The sequence below is a fragment of the Cotesia glomerata genome, linkage group LG6 (genome assembly GCF_020080835.1).
Source record: "Cotesia glomerata isolate CgM1 linkage group LG6, MPM_Cglom_v2.3, whole genome shotgun sequence".
Taxonomy (NCBI): Eukaryota; Metazoa; Arthropoda; class Insecta; order Hymenoptera; family Braconidae; genus Cotesia; species Cotesia glomerata.
The window spans coordinates 23,145,814-23,166,147 of NC_058163.1; the positions used below are offsets into that span (position 1 = coordinate 23,145,814).

At 31.2% G+C, this 20,334-nt stretch overlaps 1 protein-coding gene across 16 annotated transcripts in view; it reads right to left on the reverse strand.

Annotated features, from left to right (window-relative positions):
* The window catches only part of LOC123266811 (gamma-aminobutyric acid receptor subunit beta), a 162,689-nt gene extending 142,793 nt beyond the window's left edge, over positions 1 to 19,896 (reverse strand). For 5 of the 16 annotated variants that reach the window (XM_044731245.1, XM_044731236.1, XM_044731240.1 and 2 more), the window contains exon 1: positions 18,854 to 19,893. In XM_044731245.1, coding sequence (XP_044587180.1) covers positions 18,854 to 18,963 — 110 coding nt within the window. In that variant the 5' untranslated portion in view covers positions 18,964 to 19,893. Of the gene's footprint in view, positions 1 to 18,853 lie in introns of all 16 variants that reach the window. The other 11 variants (XM_044731244.1, XM_044731238.1, XM_044731242.1 and 8 more) reach the window with 5 other exon arrangements.
* Positions 19,897 to 20,334: the final 438 nt, after the last annotated feature.

The following is a 20,334-nucleotide window of genomic DNA, read 5'->3' on the forward strand; positions in this document are numbered from 1 at the left end:
TGTGACCATAGATGGGTATACCACAAAAAATAATTTTTTTCAATGAAAAATTTATAGAGTCAATGATTTTTAATTAATTAAAACTCATCGGAGTGAAATTCGAGAAGGATTTTATTTTTAATGTTAAAAAAAAGTTCCTCGTGCTGAATTTTTTTTTTTAAATAATAATAATAAATAATAATTTTAAAATTCATTGCGTGCGAACCCATAAACTAGGTAACCATTAAAATAATTGCTATACATTTTAATAGAACCTTAAAGTTTGTATACTTTTAAACAAATTTCAGTAGTTTGGCGTAACGCGATCGCCGAGCTTTCAGGGCTTTTCAAACTTCTCAAGTACAATCCTCGGCACTTGGACTCCTCAGATTCCCGAGGAGGATCCAAAGGCTCTGCATATACAACTATACATCCATATAAATCTCTCTCTTTATATATATAGATATATACGAATATAAAACAACACAAAACTTTATTACTCATCCTAATGCTTTTAAAAGTTTAAACATGTAAAACTTTGCAATCATGAAAATTCTATTTGTATAATTTCACGCTACTTAAAATATTTGTTGTTTTATTTATTTATCCGGCGAGTTATCACACTCAGATACTTGAGATGTAGAGCACCGAGTTGCGCTGATAACTAATTTTGTTTCGCGGCAAAAGTTGCTGCAATTGGAATAACTTGGAAATACATTAATAAATCTTCCCCGAAACAATAACATTTGCATACTTGCAACTCAGATAATTGTCCTCAGACTCTCCTAAAAAATTTATCTTATTCCCAGTGAATAAAAAATAAAAATAAAAACTGGCATGCAAGAATGTAATATTGAACAGAATAGAGCCGATAAAAAATTCCATAGATTTTTCTGGCATATTATTATTATTATCTAAGTCTTGAGGAGAATTTCATTTGTGTGTTGTTTGCCGAATTGTCTTCCGGTTCGTATTCGTGAAAAAATTTTCTGATATTGCCTGATATGACAATTTTTTTATATGGCTATTATTTATAACCTGATATGGCCAATTTTCAGATCAGAATTTATTGAATTTAGTTAGATTTTTTATTTACTTTCAATTTTTGTAGCTAGAAGTTTAAAATTTTGAACTTTTACACAGAAAAAAAGGTTCACTTGAGCCAAGAAAATATTTTTCTTCCTAATTATTTTCTTGAGCGAAAAAAATTTCTTTTGACACAAGAAATTTCACTTATACCAACAAAATTAATTCTCTTGCTTTAAGAAATACGTATCTTCATCCAAGAAAATTTATTTAAGTCAAGAAAATCTTGTTTTTTCTTAGAAAATTCAGCCTTTTGCTCCAAAAAATTTAGTTCTTGATAGAAGTAAATTTTCTTGTCTTGAGAAAATTTCTCTCTTGCTCCAAAAAATTAAATATAAAGATAGAAGTGAATGTTCATTAATATTTATATTGATTAACATGTCAAATGGGAAGATCAAATAATATTTCATCATTTTTTTTCATTCAATATGTATAATTGCATGCTAAAATAATATAAAAGAGGTATCAAATATTCAAGAGAAAAATTTTCTCGAGGTGAGAAAATTTTTTTTTCACCTGAAGTAAATGGCGCTGCTTCCCTAAAGTATCTAAAAATCTTGATCAAATATAAAAATTTATTGTATCAAGTATTTATGATAATTTGAATTAAGAAAAAATTACTTCTACCAAGAATAGAATATAAAGAAAAATTTTTACTTCGGCCAACACAACTTCGGTCTTCCTTCAGGCACTCTTGAGCTAAAAATTTTATTCTCTAGTCTAAAAATTTTTCTTTCTGTGTACAATTATAATTAATTTTTATAAAAATAAACAATAAAAAAAAGCTCCTTCAAAAATAATATTATTGTCTTATTGTTAGTAATAAAGAAGATTAAAAGAAAAAAAGATATAAATAAACAACTCATAGGAATAATTTATATATAAAGAAGAGAGTATGTATGAAAATGATAATTTATTTAAGTCGAGAAAATCTTGTTGTTTTGAGAAAATTCAGCCTCTTGCTCCAAAAAATTTAGTTCTTGATAGAAGTTAATTTTCTTGTCTTGAGAAAATTTCTCTCTTGCTCCAAAAAATTAAATATAAAGATAGAAGTAAATTTTCATTAATATTTTTATTGATTAACATGTCAAATGGGAAGATCAAATGATATTTCATCATTTTTTTTCATTCAATATGTATAATTGCACGCTAAAATAATATAAAAGTGGTATCAAATATTCAAGAGAAAATTTTTTTCTCAGCTGAAGTAGGTAGCGCTTCTTCCCTAAAGTATCTGAAAATATTGATCAAATATAAAAATTTATTGTATCAAGTATTTATGATAATTTAAATTAAGAAAAAATGACTTCCACCAAGAATAGAATTTCAAGAAAAATTTTTACTTCGGCCAACACAATTTCGGTCTTTTTCAGGCACTCGAAAATTTTCTTACAAGAATTTTATTCTCCAGTCGAGAAATTTTTTTTTTGCGTAAAACAGAAACTCAAAAATTTTTTTATGTACGCTTTTTTGGCTTTAACAAAGAAGAATTTTAATTAACGCGATATCAGAAATTTTGATATAATTTTCACATAAACTTATTTTTTATTTTCTCCTTACTCAATTTTGAGAAAGTAAATTTGGTAAATTTTGGATAGATAGCCTCTCTCTATTATCCGAATGGGGATCGAATGACAAAGCATGCGGGCACTTGTGACTCCAAGGCGGTTTGATTAGAGGAACACGATTGTAGGGCGTGAAGCGAATTGAAATCCAATTTATACTACCCTCAATTCTATCGCTCCAACATCCCTATTTCTCTCTCCCACTTCCGCTCTGTCTCTTGAGTCTTCAGACTGACCACCAATCGCTTCCTGAATACAAATAATTGATTCGTGCTGGGAATCGTAAATTAAAAGGCATTTCCTTCCCCTACTTCTTTGTGGCGTTTGATAAAATACAAACCATTAATTTAGTGGTTGTAATCTAATAATTCAATAATTTAATAAGTCAGCAGTAGAATTAATTAAATTAAATTAAACAGATGATTTAATGAAGTTACGAATTGACGAAGTTTGTGTTCATAAATGCTAACAAATCAAACAGTTATTACCATTACGATCAGCAACAGTAATATCCGTGTCTGCGGAATAAGGGATGAAGGATGAAGTAAAGCTAACGTCCGTCTGTTGGTCGGCGGGTTCGTTACGTTTTACCTCCGGTTTGGCTTCGTTCGTGGACGTTTCCACGCTGACGCTCCTCTAATGCCAATACCAATATCAGCCCGATGTGACTTGGTCATCATCGCCCCTCTCGTCCCGTCTGCGCTGTCAGAATCTTCCACAGAGCACACATGAATACTGCACGTAAACTCTATTTGAGTCTTGCGCTTTCAGCTCCTGTCAGAGTCCATCTTCCTCAAATGCCAGCTAAGCTATGCATGGGTAATTTTATCTCCAGCCGCCTCTCTCTCACCCCCGTTCTTACACTCGGTCGCATCCTATATATTTTAATTTTAAACCTACTGCGAGTCAACCTCTGCCATCAATCTGTCATTTTCCGCTCGCTTGCCACTGAGTTATGGTGTTTTCACCCAAATAAATGAAAAATACTTTCAATGGCTCTATTGTTAGAGGATTAAGAAAGAAGTTTTCTTGACTTTTAATGGAATTGATATCTTAAGTTAATTTTTTAATTCAAGGGAAAATTTTTGGAAAAATTATTATAAAAAAATACGACTTGTAAAAATTGGAAAAATATTATGATACAATTTTTTTTTAATCTTGAAATTTATTTGTTGTTTTTAATTATCTTAAACAAGTTTTAAACATCAAATACTTCAAATAATTTATTTAAAACTTCATTTTTGTAAATATTAATTATTTTTTTATAAAAATTTTTGACATGTTTTAATCAAATTTTCGTAGATATTATTGTTTGTAAGTCTTTTTATAAATTTCACAAAAAAAATTATAAATTATTAACATTTAAAAATTTAGTAAAATAAAGTAACTAGCAACCTTGCAGTCACTATGTGACTGCCGTGACTTGTGAACTATATAAAATTAAAATTTTGCTTTGTTAAATAATAACTTTTGTTAAATTGCACTGTACTTTCTTAAATATTGACGTTTTTAAGATATAAGCTCATTTCGATGTTACACTCATCGAGACCTTTCATTTGAGTACCAACATGCATTTTTTATATATTTTTCATATATAAATATATAAAAATATATGAAAAATTGATGTGGGTACTCAAATGAATGGTCTCGATGAGTGTAATGGCGAGGTGAGCTTATATCTTTAAAAATATCATTAGTTGACAAGATAGCAATAATTCTTAATTATTGACATTTTTTAAGATTTAAGCTCATCCTGATGTTATACTCATCAAGAGCTTTCATTTGAGTACTCACATGTATTTTTGATATATTCATACATATAAATATATAAAATATATGAATAATTGATGTGGGTACTCAAATGAAAGGTCTCGATGAGTGTAATGTCGGAATGAGCTAATATCTTTAAAAATATCAATAGTTTACAAGATAACAACGCCAGTTCTTAATTATTGGCATTTTTAAAGATATAAGCTCATCTCGATGCTACACTCATCAAAAGCTTTCATTTGAGTACCCACATGCATTTTTGATATATTTTTCATATATAATATATATAAATATATAAAATATATGAAAAATTGATGTGGGTACTCAAATGAAAGGTCTTGATGAGTGTAATGTCGAGATCAGCTTATATCTTTAAAAACGTCAATAGTTCACAAGATACAAGGTCATTCCTTAATTATTGACGTTTTTAAAGATATAAGCTCATTCCGATGTTACACTCATCAAGAGCTTTCATTTGAGTACCCACACGCATTTTCATATATTTCTCATATATTCATATATATAAATATATAAAATATATGAAAAATTGATGTTGGTACTCAAATGAAAGGTCTCGATGAGTGTAATATCGGGATGAGCTTATATCTTAAAAAATATTATTAGTTGACAAGACAGCAATGCCAGTTCTTAATTATTGACATTTTTAAAGATATAAGCTCATCCCGACGTTACACTCCTCCAGAGCTTTTATTTGAGTACCCACATGTATTTTTGATATATTCATATGTATAAATATATAAAATATCTAAAAAATTGATGTGCGTACTCAAATGAAAGGTCTCGATGAGTGTAATGTCGGAATGAACTTGTATCTTTAAAAATATCAATAGTTCACAAGATAACAACGCCAGTTCTTAATTATTGGCATTTTTAAAGATATAAGGTCATCTCGATGCTACACTCATCAAAAGCTTTCATTTGAGTACCCACATGCATTTTGATATATTTTTCATATATAATATATATAAATATATAAAATATATGAAAAATTGATGTGGGTACTCAAATGAAAGGTCTTGATGAGTGCAATGTCGAGGTAAGCTTATATATATAAAAATATCAATATTTCACAAGATACAAGGTCATTTCCCAATTATCTATCTAGAGATAGAGCATTTTCGAATGCAACCTAAATATTCATCACAATAAATTGACTACCGGTAAGATTGATGTGCAATCTTGAAAAGGCAAAAATTCAAATCAAGACCTTTGAATAACAAAATTCTCTTAATAATATAGATTACTTTCAAATTACTGAAATTAATTTTTGTACGGCAACTTCTTAAGATTTCTTAGAAAATAAATTTTCATGAAGAGAATTTATCAAAAAATAGTACTTGTAGAAATTGAAAAAAAATATTAATTTAATTTCTTTTGAAAGTGACGTCATCCCCCTTCCACCACATTGAGGTCCACCCTCTAGTCTCAAGGACCGATAGTGAGGGATGAGAGTACAGGCGGGCCTTGTACTTACCCCCACCCTTGGGGTAACTCTAGGACCCCAGCAACGAGGGAGGATGGTGGCACTTCCGAGAGGATCCCCAATTCGTACACTTCGGTTATCGTCATTCTATTGTCCCGTATATTATTGTACCCTTTGAGTCATATCCATTTGTATAATCTCAATATTGTTAATAAACGTCTTGTAAACGAATAACGCGTTCCTTACACTTTAAATCTTAAAATTTATTTCTTTTATTAAATTTCTATAAATATTTGTATTAACTTTAAAAATTTCAAAAAACGCATGTTGTAATTTTTTATCTAATAAAACAAATTTTTTTTTATCTTTATTCACTAAATCATCAGAAAATTTTTCTACGAGCAGATTGTAAGAAAAATCCATTATTTGTCACAAAAAAAAATTTCCTGAATTAAATTGAAGATACAGGATATTAATTTTCAATAAAGTATGATGTATGTCAGAGTGTTGAAGTCTCGCAGGTGTTGAGATAAAGTCAAAATGTCTATAAAAAATAATATTTACCGTGTGACGGAAAAGGGAGAAGAGAATGTAGGATTAATGACAGCGCAGAATACTCCCAATAAAAATATTACCCATCTTCAGATAGTTTTTCATGTTGCGTTATTCATAGAGATAAATTCACCCTCGACTTACTACATACTCTATAAGAGAGTATAGACTCGGAAGAGCAACGAACTGGTTCCCCGACCGACGAGCCGAGGGAACAACATTACCCCGGAAATAAATAAGCGACGGCGCCGGGAATACAAACAGCCGATGCATATTTGATAGTAAGCGAATATTAATGCGAGCTTACCGTCAGATGATTGATGAAACGGTGTCGAGCTTGGTCGAAAAGGCTATTTATATTACTGTAGAATTCATATTATATTATATACTATAGGAATATCGTGACGAGCAAGACGCACAAGTACTCGCGAGACATCACCCGAATAAACCTGATAAATATATAAATATTAATGTAAATATAAGTAATGGTTAATGGTGAAGTGAATACATTAATAAATAAAAAAAAGAGGTGTCTAGAGAACTCTGTTAAACCCTCGGACGTTGACGTTTAAGGAATGAACACATTATAAATGTGATGTTTATTACACCAGTCGTGTCATCCAGGCTTTTCATTCATGATATACTTTATTTAATACCCTGACATTTAATCCCCAGGATTTTCATTCATTCTGTGGTTTAATTTCCATAAGATGAATCGTATAATATATAATTATTCACAAAAGAATAAATCTCTCATTTGAATTTTCAAAATAGCTTTCAATTGTTTCTTAAAATATTTATTCTTTCGTGAAAAAATTTCTTAATACGGCTATTAAGCCATATATGACCCTATTAGGTTAATTATGAATAGTAAAAAAAATATTTTTTACTTTTGAACTTAATATCTTAAACTTGACTTTTTAATAGAGAGAAAATTAAGCGACCATGCGCCATCTGTTAAATATTTTCAGAATTATTTTTGGTCGAAAAATTATATGTAAAAAAAAAGTTTTGAAAATCAAAAAGTGCACGACTCATAATGCTCATTTAATTAAGAAATATTAATAAAATAAAAAATGTGATAAAAAATTTATAAAACAGCTACACAGAAAAAAAATGTTCTTTAATCAAGCATATAATTTTAAAGAACTTAATATTCTTGATTTGAGTAGAAAAATTCTTGATTTAAGGAAATTTTACTTGATTTAAGAATTTTTCGTCTTGATTCAAGATAATTACCCTCTTTAAAATTATATTCTTGGTTCAAGAATTTTTCTCTTGAATCTTTTTGTTTTCGGAGTTCCATACATGACGGACAGAAAATTTTTTGACCTATTTTGATGTTTTTTTCCGTTTCTATTGCACTAAATAAATTTTTAAAAAGTGTGAAATTAATCTCCATTAAATTATCTTGACAATAGTATGCAAATTTTTTTGATTCCGTGAATTAACAAGACTATAATAATAAAAATAGTTGCCGAAATAAGGCGAAAAAAATTATTCAGTCGTAAAGCACTCTCTGATGCTTTGCATCATGAGTCGTTGCAATAGATGGCTTTATTTAGCATATATGGTCGAATATATGGCACATATGAGCATAGCAAAACGTATCAAAAATTACATTTACTTTTTATTTTATTTTCTAAAAGTTAATTCTTTGGTAGCGAGTAAATTTGAAGATAATGCGCCATCTGTTGGATATTTTTAAAATTATAAAACTTATATTTAAAATAATATATATTTAAAATTATATCTTACAGTGCATCGGCAAAACAACTTTTTTCCATAAAATTAAATTATTTTTAAGGAAAGAATGTAAGATTTTAAATAATATCAAAGTTGTCAAAAATTTTATAGATATGACAGAATAAAATTATGAATCTAACAAATTATTTAAAATTCCTCAAACATTTTAAATAATAGCAAAACGTATCAAAAATTACATTTACTTTTGAATTTATTATTTAAAATTTAATTCTTTGATAGCGAGCAAATTTAAAAATAATACGCCATCTGTTGGATATTTTTAAAATTATTATTGAAAAAATTTTCTATGGGCCTGAAAAATGGTTCGAAATGGTATGTATGGCATATCAAAGCACATAAAGTCATATACAACTATCATAGTTATAGATACATGATATATGATTTGTGCTACAGCACTCGCGATGATTGGATTGAATCTTATTTTATTTGACGTATCAATTTACATTGATATAGAAAATAATAATAACAAAACGATATCATTGATTTAAGCTTTTGACATCTCGGCATGTAGATTGAAATGTAAATATCTGATGAATACTTTTGAAAATAGTTATATAAACATTTTATAAATCAAAATGAAAGATGTTATGAATTTGGATTGGACATATCTTTGGGTTTACTCGTAGCAACCCTTAACTGCCAAACTCTAAACTGGTACAGAGAGTGTCTAGAGAGTAAACAACATCGAATCGCCGCTGCAGTGAGCACAATCGCCCACATTTTCCTCTGCTGAGGAAGTAGGTCACTCTACTACCGGAAAGAGAGGGTAAACCATCGACGAGAAAATTAGCCTAGCTGCACCCGTCGATTATTTTCCCGTATCCCGAAAGAAATTTATCGAGATAACCAACAAACAAAAAAGGTTCATTGAAAATCTATTTGTTGAATCAGAAACAATGGCACGGTATCAAGTATCTGTCGATAAAAAACAATCCTTAGTAGTTATATAACCTCCCACGATTAGATTGTCAGATCATTTACATTTTCGCAATTTCCAGTCAGCCCACAATTCTATTATTCAACACGAGTCATGAATAATGCCTGAGGACTGAGGACTGAGGACTAAAACAGGCATAAAGTACCAGTATCAGTATCTGTTGTCGTATTACATTGGTAGTAGTTGCTAGTTGGTATAGATATAAAAGAAAGAGAAGGGAATTATTGGGGATGGAGTAACGATTGGCTGAGGTTCTTGATACTTGCTACTTCCTGCTTGCTACTTGGTATTATCAGCAGGCATGTATAGAACTGGCTGTAACTCCAGGGGCATATCGAATAAGATCGAACGAGCATGTTTCCCTTCAATTCGGGTACTTATAGAATTTATCACGAGATCGATCGTCCCTGATAAAGACAACGAGCTAGATGGAGATGCTAGATAGTCAGAGCAAGAGAGCTTTAAAAAAAGATTGTGGTTTTTATAAAAAGACCACAAGGAAAAATAAAGTATTTGAATTAATTATATCCGTTAAAAAAGTTATAAAATGACCATTTATGGCCTGATCTGATCAAATATGGCAATATTAGGTTACACGGAGAAAAATTTATTGTACTATTTACTATACAAAAATATTAACTCCGACTATCTGAAATGGTAATAAAATTAATTATTCACAAATTAATAGGTGGTATAATTGACAATTGTAATAGTTACTATTAATAATGGTAACGATTACTATTGAAAATGATAGTTGTAATTGTTAAAAATTATAACTGCTATAATCGAAGATGGTAACTGTAACCATCTCAGATTGTAAAAATTCTGAAAGAAAAAATAATATAAATTTATTTAATTAAATTCTTTATTTGCATCCATATTTTAGTTATGTGCATTTTTTCCTTTAAAATATTAATACAAGTAATAACACAATCGTTTAAATTCATATATGATAAAATTTTCAAAATATTAGAGCTGTTATTGATTACTTTGAATGACATAATTTTTTTAAATTATGTTTTTTAAAAATTTTTTGTAAGATTTAAAATTTTTTTTTGAAATTTCAATTTTTTTTTTTAATTTGAATTTTAGTGATAATTTTGATTTTTTTTGGAAATTTCAAATTTTTTTTGAAAAATTTGGCGTTGAATCTTGTTTTAGACAAATAAAAATTTAAATATAAATTTAATCCCGATTTTTTGTGCACTACACTGCGCTACAACTGCTTTTAGTTAATTCAGAAATGCATCCACGCTAAAGCAGATTCTTAATTTTTTAAATATTCTTTACTAGCTTAGATAGTAACTATTATTATTACTGATGGTAACTGCAACCATCAGGTTATATTAGGAATTACGATTTTGATAATAGTAGTAACTAGTTAAAATAATAAAAGCTATTATTACTGATTATCATCATAATAATAGTAGTTACCATCCGGATAGTAACTACTACAATTGAGATGGCTTACATAATTATTTAAATAATATTTACTACTATCGAATTCAGTTAATAGATTTGAACATAACTAGATAATAAACTCTACTATAAAATTTTCTCCGTGTACATATGACAGTAAAAAAATTATTTTTCATTTTTTGAAGGCTTGTACTTAAATTAAATTTTTTTTTTTATTAATAAAAAATGGTTTAGTAGTTGATCAAACTCAAAATAAATGACAGATAAGTTTCTTAAAAGGTTCGAAAAATTTATTTTAATTTTATTACTTAATTCTTGAAATTCAATTCTCTATTAGTGAGAAGATTTAACGACCGTGCGCCACCTAGCGGATATTTTTGGTACTATTTAGGTCAAAAAATTATTTGTGGAAATATATGACTATTTATGAATGTTTTAGGATATCTATAGACATATATGGTGGAATCAAAAAATTCTTAATGGTTATAGGTAGATATTAATTATAATTTTTTAATGATTTCAGGAGAAAATAATTAAAGTATGGGAGACACTCTGCGCCAGATGAAGTGGATATTCGCTACAGAAAAGCAGGAGGTATGAGGCGTGAAAGAATAAAGACGAAGCGTAAATATTGATAATCGCTCAAACGGGGACACAACTCAATGGCAGAGAATAGCAGCCCAAGTGCCAGGGACAGAAGTAACAAGAGTCAAGGTATGTGTAGTAGATAGTAGATAGTAGATGTATAAATATACGTCTGTATTATATTACAGACCGAAGGAATCTGTACATGTGTGCCGAGTATAGTTATAGTTATAGTTATAGTTATAGCCAGTTTACGATCGATTTTGACCCTTGAGGGATACGCGAGTAAAGACTAAAATAGAATACGGAAGATTGGTGGTCGGGGGAAAAGTGCTATAAAAATAATCTCGCTTTAAAGTTATACCTCTTTTCATTTTATTATTTTCTTTTATTAATTACTCTGCTCGCTAATTCTATTTATAATTATCAATTAATTATTATATTACCGAGAAGAGGAATCTCCTGTTAACGTTTTACATTATTGTACGTTGTAATGATGTTGCTAACACAGGAGTAGGAACAATGCACGGAGAGAATTGAATGGTTAAAATGATCATCTAGTTATTGTAGAATTTTTTTAATTTCTCGATAGGAATTAATATTTCTTAAATCATTAAATAAACAATCTCAATTAAAATATCTACAAATCCTATCATTTTATTTACAATTATTTATATTAATAACAACTGTCTAATTTTATTTTATAAACATCATCAATATTATAAACGTTAGTATCTAATATTAATATTGTTAATCAGAATTAACTAATTTAATTTAAAATTTACAATTGGAAATTTTTCTTTAAACTTTATAATCTCGAAAAAGATATTTATAATAGGAATAATTGAGAAATGATAACAGTTATCATCACAAGTATAATAATTATCATCTAAGCTAATTTAAATTTCATATAAAAAATTATGATCCTCGATAGTAATCGTCAGCATCCTCAATAATAACTACTACAATTAAAATGATAAATGATAAGATACTTTATTATAGAAAGTTCTATTAAATGATTATTAATTCTTATTACAAAATTATTAAACTAATCATTCCAATACTGGACAAATTTTACTACTATCTCAGATGATTAACCCAAAAAATTTCGTACTGTAGATCATATAATTTAATTCTCTCCATGTGACGCTCATATCACACATATGAAGCCAGAAAAATCCTAAGATTATGTTTCAATATCATGAAATTTCATATCCGGCCATATATGCGCATATCAAAAATATTTTTTGGTGATTAATTAAAAATAATTGATAAAAACACTGATAGAATTAATTATTTCAACGCTGGACAAATTAAATTACTATCTTAAATGATTAACCGAAAAAATTTCGTGTTGTAGATGATGTAATTGAATTCTCTCCGTGGGGAGGTGAAAAGTAATCCTTTAGCGTTATCAACCCAAAAAGTTATTTAATTATTGTGTGTTTAATTGAAACTGGAGAATTGTTCATTGAGCAATAGTAACAATATTAGTAATAGCGATAGTTGAGTACAGAATATCATTCCACGTGAACGCCCTGGGAATTCATAACCTCATTCTCGAAAAATTTCTTTATACCAGGGAGCTCGGTGTCTATTGTCGGCGGTACAGTATATAATATATAGCATATAGTATATAATATATAACATATAACATATAATATTGGTATATTATATTATATATCGGTCCTGGTCTCCGGCTCTCGGCTGCGTCGATTCGCGCGCCGACTCTGCACTCTGCAATAAATGCACGAGGTTGTGGGAGAATCTAGTTAAATCGAATCACGTGCTGCGGCACTCCATGCCCGCCGTGAGGTGTGGCATGGCAAGTTCACTGGGAACTAAACCTGGAGAAGTTAAGGGGAAAACTCACTTGCCTCTTTCCCCGCACTTGGGAGATGGAGATCGAGAGCGAGACAACCAGCCTGCACCGAGAAGAGCCATAAAGTTGGCCGGGGTTGCTACTACTTCTCTGTATTATATCTTTCTTTTTATGTTTTATATATATAGATATAAATATAGATATATATTTCGCGATCCGAAATTTCGAGTTACTACCGCTGCAATCGATCCGCCGTAAAACTTTCCTGAAACTTATAAAATTCGCATTAAACTTGTTCATTTCTTGAGCAAGTTAAATAAAATTAGGAATGCCGAGTACAAACCTGTATTTCCCGAGTTTATTTTACCGGTTTATAAAGAGCTTTTCCGATTACCCGCAATCTATAATTCCGGAAATAACTTTCAAAGTATAAATTTGTTTTGTTCTCCTTTCTTATCAGTGAATTATTCGAGAATTTTCGGCCTGTCATAGTGTCTTTTAATTTATATTTTTATCGGATAATATATGCTATTCAAAAAAAACAATTATTGCACAGAAAAAAAGGTTCACTTGAGCCAAGAAAATATTTTTCTTCCTAATTATTTTCTTGAGCGAAAAAAAAATTTTTTTTTTACACAAGAAATTTCACTTATTCCAACAAAATTAATTATCTTGCTTCAAAAAATACCCATCTTGATCCAAGAAAATTTATTTAAGTCAAGAAAATCTTGTTGTTTTGAGAAAATTCAGCCTCTTGCTCCAAAAAATTTAGTTCTTGATAGAAGTAAATTTTCTTGTCTTGAGAAAATTTCTCTCTTGCTCCAAAAAATTAAATATAAAGATAGAAGTAAATTTTAGTTAATATTTGTATTGATTAACATGTCAAATGAGAAGATCAAATAATATTTCATCATTTTTTTTCATTCAATATGTATAATTGCACGCTAAAATAATATAAAATGGGTATCAAATATTGAAGAAAAAAATGTTCTCAAGGTGAGAAAATTTTTTTCTCAGCTGAAGTAGGTGGCGCTGCTTCCCTAAAGTATCTAAAAATCTTGATCGAATATAAAAATTTATTGTATCAAGTATTTATGATAATTTGAATTAAGAAAAAATGATTTCCACCAAGAATAGAATTTCAAAAAAAATTTTTACTTCGGCCAACACAACTTCGGTCTTCCTTCAGGCACCCGAAGATTTTCTTGAGCCAAGAATTTTCTTCTCCAGTCAAGAAATTTTTCTTTCTGTGTAAATCTTTAAAATATTTACTGTGTTAAAAAAATCTTCATTTAAGATAAATCTTCTTTTCTTTTAATTTTAATTTATATTTTTATCAGATATCTCCGATAAAAAATAAAAAATGAATTTTCATTTCTTAAAATATTTATTCTGTACTTAAAAAAATATTTTAATTAAAAAAAAATATTCATTTTAAAATTTTGCTCTTTCTTTTAGTTATTGATTTTGAATTAATTCGAGAAATTTATAAATAAAATAAAGAATAAAAAATTTTTTAATGAAGAAAAAAAATTATTCGATATTAAAAGCAATTTTAATCATTTCTGCGATGGTAATTATTTTTTAAGTTACCAAGCTTTTCAACTATTTACTTAGAACGATCATTTTTAGTGACTGTGATACGATTTTGGGAAGAGTTACCGAGTGACATTATCAAATCATGTAGCCTGGAAGTTTTTAAAAATCAAATTTTTGATTATTTATCAAATTTAGATTGTTGATTAGAAAAATTTTTATTTTTATAGATTAAAGTATATAGTTGAATCGATAAAACTAAATTACTGTCCAATGTATTTACTTTCTTCATTAACTTTTTAAAAAATTATTATACTTTTTGTTATTATATTTGTAAAATTTGCCATTTGGCCTGTGCCTTGGCATTAACAATAAAATAACTAAACTAAACTAAACTAAACTAATGATATATATTTTTTTTTAATACTTTGTCTAATAAAAAATTTTTTATCTTTGATAACTTTCAACACACATTTCTATCTTAAAATTTGATTAAAATTACAACATATTAAAATACAATGTTCCTTTGAATTTTAAGTCTTGCTTCTAAAAACACTAGCCAATAACCGGTAATCCACTATCGGTAATTCAGCTCCGACTGTACGCGTTTAATAACACAAAAGTAATTAAGGAAAACAGTATAAAATATTACTCGGTTTATCTAAAATGACATCGATATTTTAATAGGATTATCTGAGTTAGCGCAAAAAGCTCCAGAAACATAGATCCCACCCCGCCAATACCACGTGACTTTGATCAATGTTTTCCTCTCTACATCCACCAACAAGCTATCTGCACACCTATAGAGGCACTCGCTGGCAAGCAGACTGGCTGAGAGAAAAAGAGGAAAAATTTTTCCTTAAAAGTTTTGAAAACAAAACTAAAAACTGAAAATACTAAATGTAAGTTGAAGAGAGAGATACTAAAAGCTCACGGGCAAGTTGTCCTTTTAAATGCTTTAATGTTGGAGCTAACGAGGAGTTCTGGACGTTAAAGTAATATTTTTAGCATTTAAATTTCTATCCAGGCCTGTCGTCAACACATATTCACGCTGCAAGGAGTTTTTTTTATCTCGCAACGTTTTTCTCCTCATTCCATAGGTGAAAACTCTACCGTGATGTCTCAAATTCAAGTGCAAGTTGTTAAGTCCGTGCGAGGACATTTTTTGTCAGTTGGTTTTATAAAACTACGTAAATATCAGTAACCAGTGGTACGGTGGTGCTGGAAAAGGCGGAGAGAAATTCAAACGGAAAAGAAGAAAAATAAACGTAAGAGTTGTTCGAGGATAAACTTGGAGAGTAAAGAAACTTTTCCTTATTCATAGATTATGTAGTAACTTTTAAAGTGGTTTCCACGTCCAAGTTATTGACAGCAATCGTTTACGTAATTTTAGTAAACATCTCAATATTGTGTGAATAAAAGGAAACAATTTGTTGTTGTATGTAAGGTAATTTTTTTATCTTACAATGCATCGGCAAAACAATTTGTTTTTTTTTTTTTTATAAAATTTTATTATTCTTGTAAGAAGAAAGAAAAGTTTCAAATGATATCAAAATTTTCAAAAATTTTATAAAAGTGACAGAATAAAATTATAAAATTATCAAACTATCTAAAACTCCTCCATAAATTTTAAATAATCATAAATTATCACTAAAAAACTTTTTTTCGCTGATATTTTGAATTTAAAAATTGAAAAAATATTTTCTGGTTTTGGTTTTTGTAAAAATTTTTGAAGGATTAATTTTTACAGTATCAAACTATTTTTTTTCCTCAAAAAAGTTATACGATTTAATTATTATTTATGAATTTTTGAAAAATTTTGTATAAAACCATTATAAGACGAAAAATTACAAATTTAGATTACGATCTTTCTAAAGCTACCAAATAAAATAAAACAAACATACCACAATAAAATTTTCCATATTTTCTCACCAATTTTAAATGAATAATTCAAAGTTTTAATTAAAAGTTTTAAATGATATCAAAAATTTCATAAAAGTGACAATAAAATTATAAAACTAAGAAAATTCCTCCAAAAATTTCAAATATTAATAAATTATCACTAAATAAAATTTTTTTGAATTTAAAAATTAAAAAAATATTTTTTGATTTTGATTTTTTTCAAAATTTTTAAAGGATTAATTTTAACAGTATCATACTATTTTTTTCCTCAAATGATTATTATGATTTGATTATTATTTATGAATTTTTGAAAAATTTTGTCTAAAACCATCAAAGGACGAAAAATCACAAATTTATGATCTTTCTATAAAGCTACCAAATGAAACAAATCAAACCCATATCACACTAAAATTTTCCATATTTTCTCACCAATGTTAAATGAATAATTCAAAGTTTAAATTAACTACATTAAAAAAGGTAACTGAAACAAAACAGGATACAAAATTAAATGAATCACTTAAAGGATCTGACGTTTGACTTACCAACAAAACAACAAAAGTATGTTTAAATGGGGCCGGTAATACAATATAAATATGAATGTGAATATAACGATGAATGTATGAGTCTGATGTGCCGTGTGTTTGTTCTCCTTAGAAACAATGCGTGACTATCATACTTAGTTGTCGTACGAGGGGAAAACAGCCGGGCTTACAGCGGTATCACAGGAGCAGGAGGGTAGTCAGTTGGAGTGACAGGTTACTAATTAAGAAATTCATCAGAAGCTCACGATGATTTAATTTACCACCCGATTTACCACGTGGGATTGTACTCCCAAGTGACGTCAGCACATGCGATGCTTCTGGCTTCTATACTCAGACACCAATCCGAATCCCTTAATAACTAAACAAAATTATGGCAAGAAATGTTGGTCAAAATTAGGGAAACCCTCAGTTGGCTCTGGAACAGTGGATGCTTGAGCGTACATCTGTTTACAGTATGCAAACGCGTGTGTTTGCTGGCAGACAAACCTCCTAGTGAGTGTGTAAACCGTCGACAGTGAGGATGAAAACGCAACAACGAGCCCCTTTCCTCTGCAGAAACTTTAAAAGGGAAGAGCGAGAGGAATATATCAGCAGAACATAACACAGAGGACAGTAGTAGCAGCAGAAGCTCACCCTGCTCGTTTCACCACCAACTGTACAACAACAACACACTCTGGTACGCACACCCACATTCACCCCGAATCGATTCGCAGCCGCGCTGTTACGTGGGATGACGATGCTTTTGGGATCGCTGGACCAGCCACTGCTACTGTTACCCTTCTCTTCCTCTCTTGCTCTTTCACTCCTGCTGGCAGTAGAGTCGAGGGCTCGTATAAAAAGAGAATAAAATAAACTAAATGAAAAATAGAAATAGAGGAGAAGATAAAAAAGCGAAATAATGAAATTGGTCCTTCAGTTAGAATAGAAAATAGAAAAAGAAAAAAAAGGGTTCAACCAGCTCCCATGTGAAATTCGTCCTCAGTGGTTCAAAGTTAAACGTTTGTCTTTCGAGAGTTCCAATTGAATTCCACCTGGGACCTGGGCTCTGGGCTCTAGATGATAATTGATAAGTAACACTATATCTGATCACGTAGATCTGATCACCAAAGGTAGGGATGATGTGATAACGTACATATGTATGCATCTATATACATGTATTAGTAATGGTATTTGTCCAGGTGATAATGGGACGGCAATTAGTTAATGGGATAAGAGTAGGACGTTGATGGTACATGGTATAGCGTATCCACGTCAATCAATCTGCAGGCAAAGGACCCTTTAGTTGCGTGAGTTAGTGGTGGGATCATTGACACCACTGGGAACCGCAAAAGCACATATTACTCAAAGGGCAGCTAGCTCCACGTGTAAGCTCCCTATAATTATACATGCATAAACCATCTCTCTGTATATAATTTATATCAATAGGAATATGCATGGCCAAATTCAACGTTTAGAGTTTAGCTTAGTTTAGTTTAGTCGAAGGGATTAGCCTATCAAACGTCCAGTTGATAGTCGACAGTCGAACTTTCAAACCAGGAGATTAGCTTTGAGGACGTTTGTCCACAATGACTGAACAGTCTAACATATTTGTCTAAAGTCAGTCAAGAGGATTAGCTAAGTTTGCCGAAAGCATTACCCTTTCACCATTGCACCATTGCCTATCTTTGATTCTCCTAACTTAAGAGAAAACTTTACCGAATGATATGCAAGCAACATTTATCACCAACTACCGTCAATTACTGGAGTTCTCCTCCTTCTCCGACAGAATAACTTTGCTAAATAACTCCTTACGCTCAAACAATATCTGGCAAACTATTTAACCGCCAACACCAACAACAGGCGGCTGTCAACGTGTCTCAACAACAAAACACATGACTCACTGAACTTGTCATAAACAATAAAGCTAGTTGTGTTAGTGTCTGATATAAATTAATTCTAGTTACTTACGCGGCTTGCACGAAGAGCGAGTGATGTAACGTGGGTAGAAGAGCAGCGGTGATTACTAGAAGCGTGAGACTCCTCCACGAGGTCGTCGCCGTTGGTGCATAAGACTTCATAGTTACTCGCTCAGAGACTCTCTGCACCTTGTTAATATGTAATAAATACGTGTTTAAAAGCCCCTGATGATCAGGTTGGCTCAATTAAACACCTGTAAAGCACTCAAACGGGTCCCTAACTATCCCATCAACGTTCATTCTCCTCCTCTTCCTCCTCCAGCTCTATCTCTAATTCTGTCACCGTTTTTTTCCAAATCACCAGATTGATCACAAGCTTTATCGCAGCTAATAGTCTCTGGGCTATTTCGGGGCAAGTTTTTCCCAGTGAACGTCGTTGAATTCGGAAGGATGCCCACTTCCCTCCCGCGGGAAGTTGGCCACTTAAAGAATATTGCCAGAGCTACTGTTTATTTATTAAAAACTGCTAAGAAGAATCACCAAAAACTGTGCAGCCAGTCAATCATTAACTAACCAACACTTTTAGAACGTAACACGCACCATGCACCTTCAACCAATAATCATGATCATCAATAATCCATGGGACACTTGTGTCTCACAATTTAACAAATGACAATTTAAAAATGTCACACACTTTAGAAAGGTTTGCAGCAAACAGTCACTGTTTTGTAGGAGATGTTATTGCTGGTGCTGCTATGCTGATTGTGTCGTCGTCGGATTTCTCTTGACGACAACGTTGATCTTGTTCGGAGAACAACGTTGCTCTTGTGAACCGGGGAAACGTAACACCGGGAATGTAACGATAAACAACGGGATCAACAGGACCGGAAGTAGGAAGGTGCGTAGTAGGAATATGATAAACCAGGACCCGAATCTATTTAGGGCCGCTTTAGGGTCCTCTCCTATGAATTCGGAGCCTGTTTGGCGCCGCCGGTCTGCCGGTCGCTCCTCTTCACTTTGATCCTTCCACTGGACATCTCTCGGACGGTCGCACCCGCGCTACGCCGCGCTCGGGAGTGGCGACCCTCACAGATAACCCGGCCGGCGCACCGAGCAAGCGCACAGTTCGCCGTTGATCACCCCTTCCCCCTGAGATACTACCAATTCGCGAGCTCCCTCTCGCTGGAAGCTTAAGGGATAGCTTCGTCTCAGCTACCCCACTATTTGGCTGCTACCCCGCTCGGCTATCTTCGTTTCTCTGATGCTAACTGCGCGTGGTAAGCTTGGCATTCTGGGGCTGGGGCGCAGTCGCGGCTACCGGTACTCGTTTTTCCCCTTTCGGTGATCACCAACGCCAACACCACCAACACCAGCCTGTAAACAAGCGGAGGCTGCTTCCACCCTTGCCCTGCTTTCGACTCGAGGGGCCACTATCCTCTGGCACGCGCTACGCACACACACACGCGTTTGCCTACAGTGGATGATAGGTAAACTGCCAAGTCTTTAGTCAGGCATTGTCGTCACGTGCTTTCG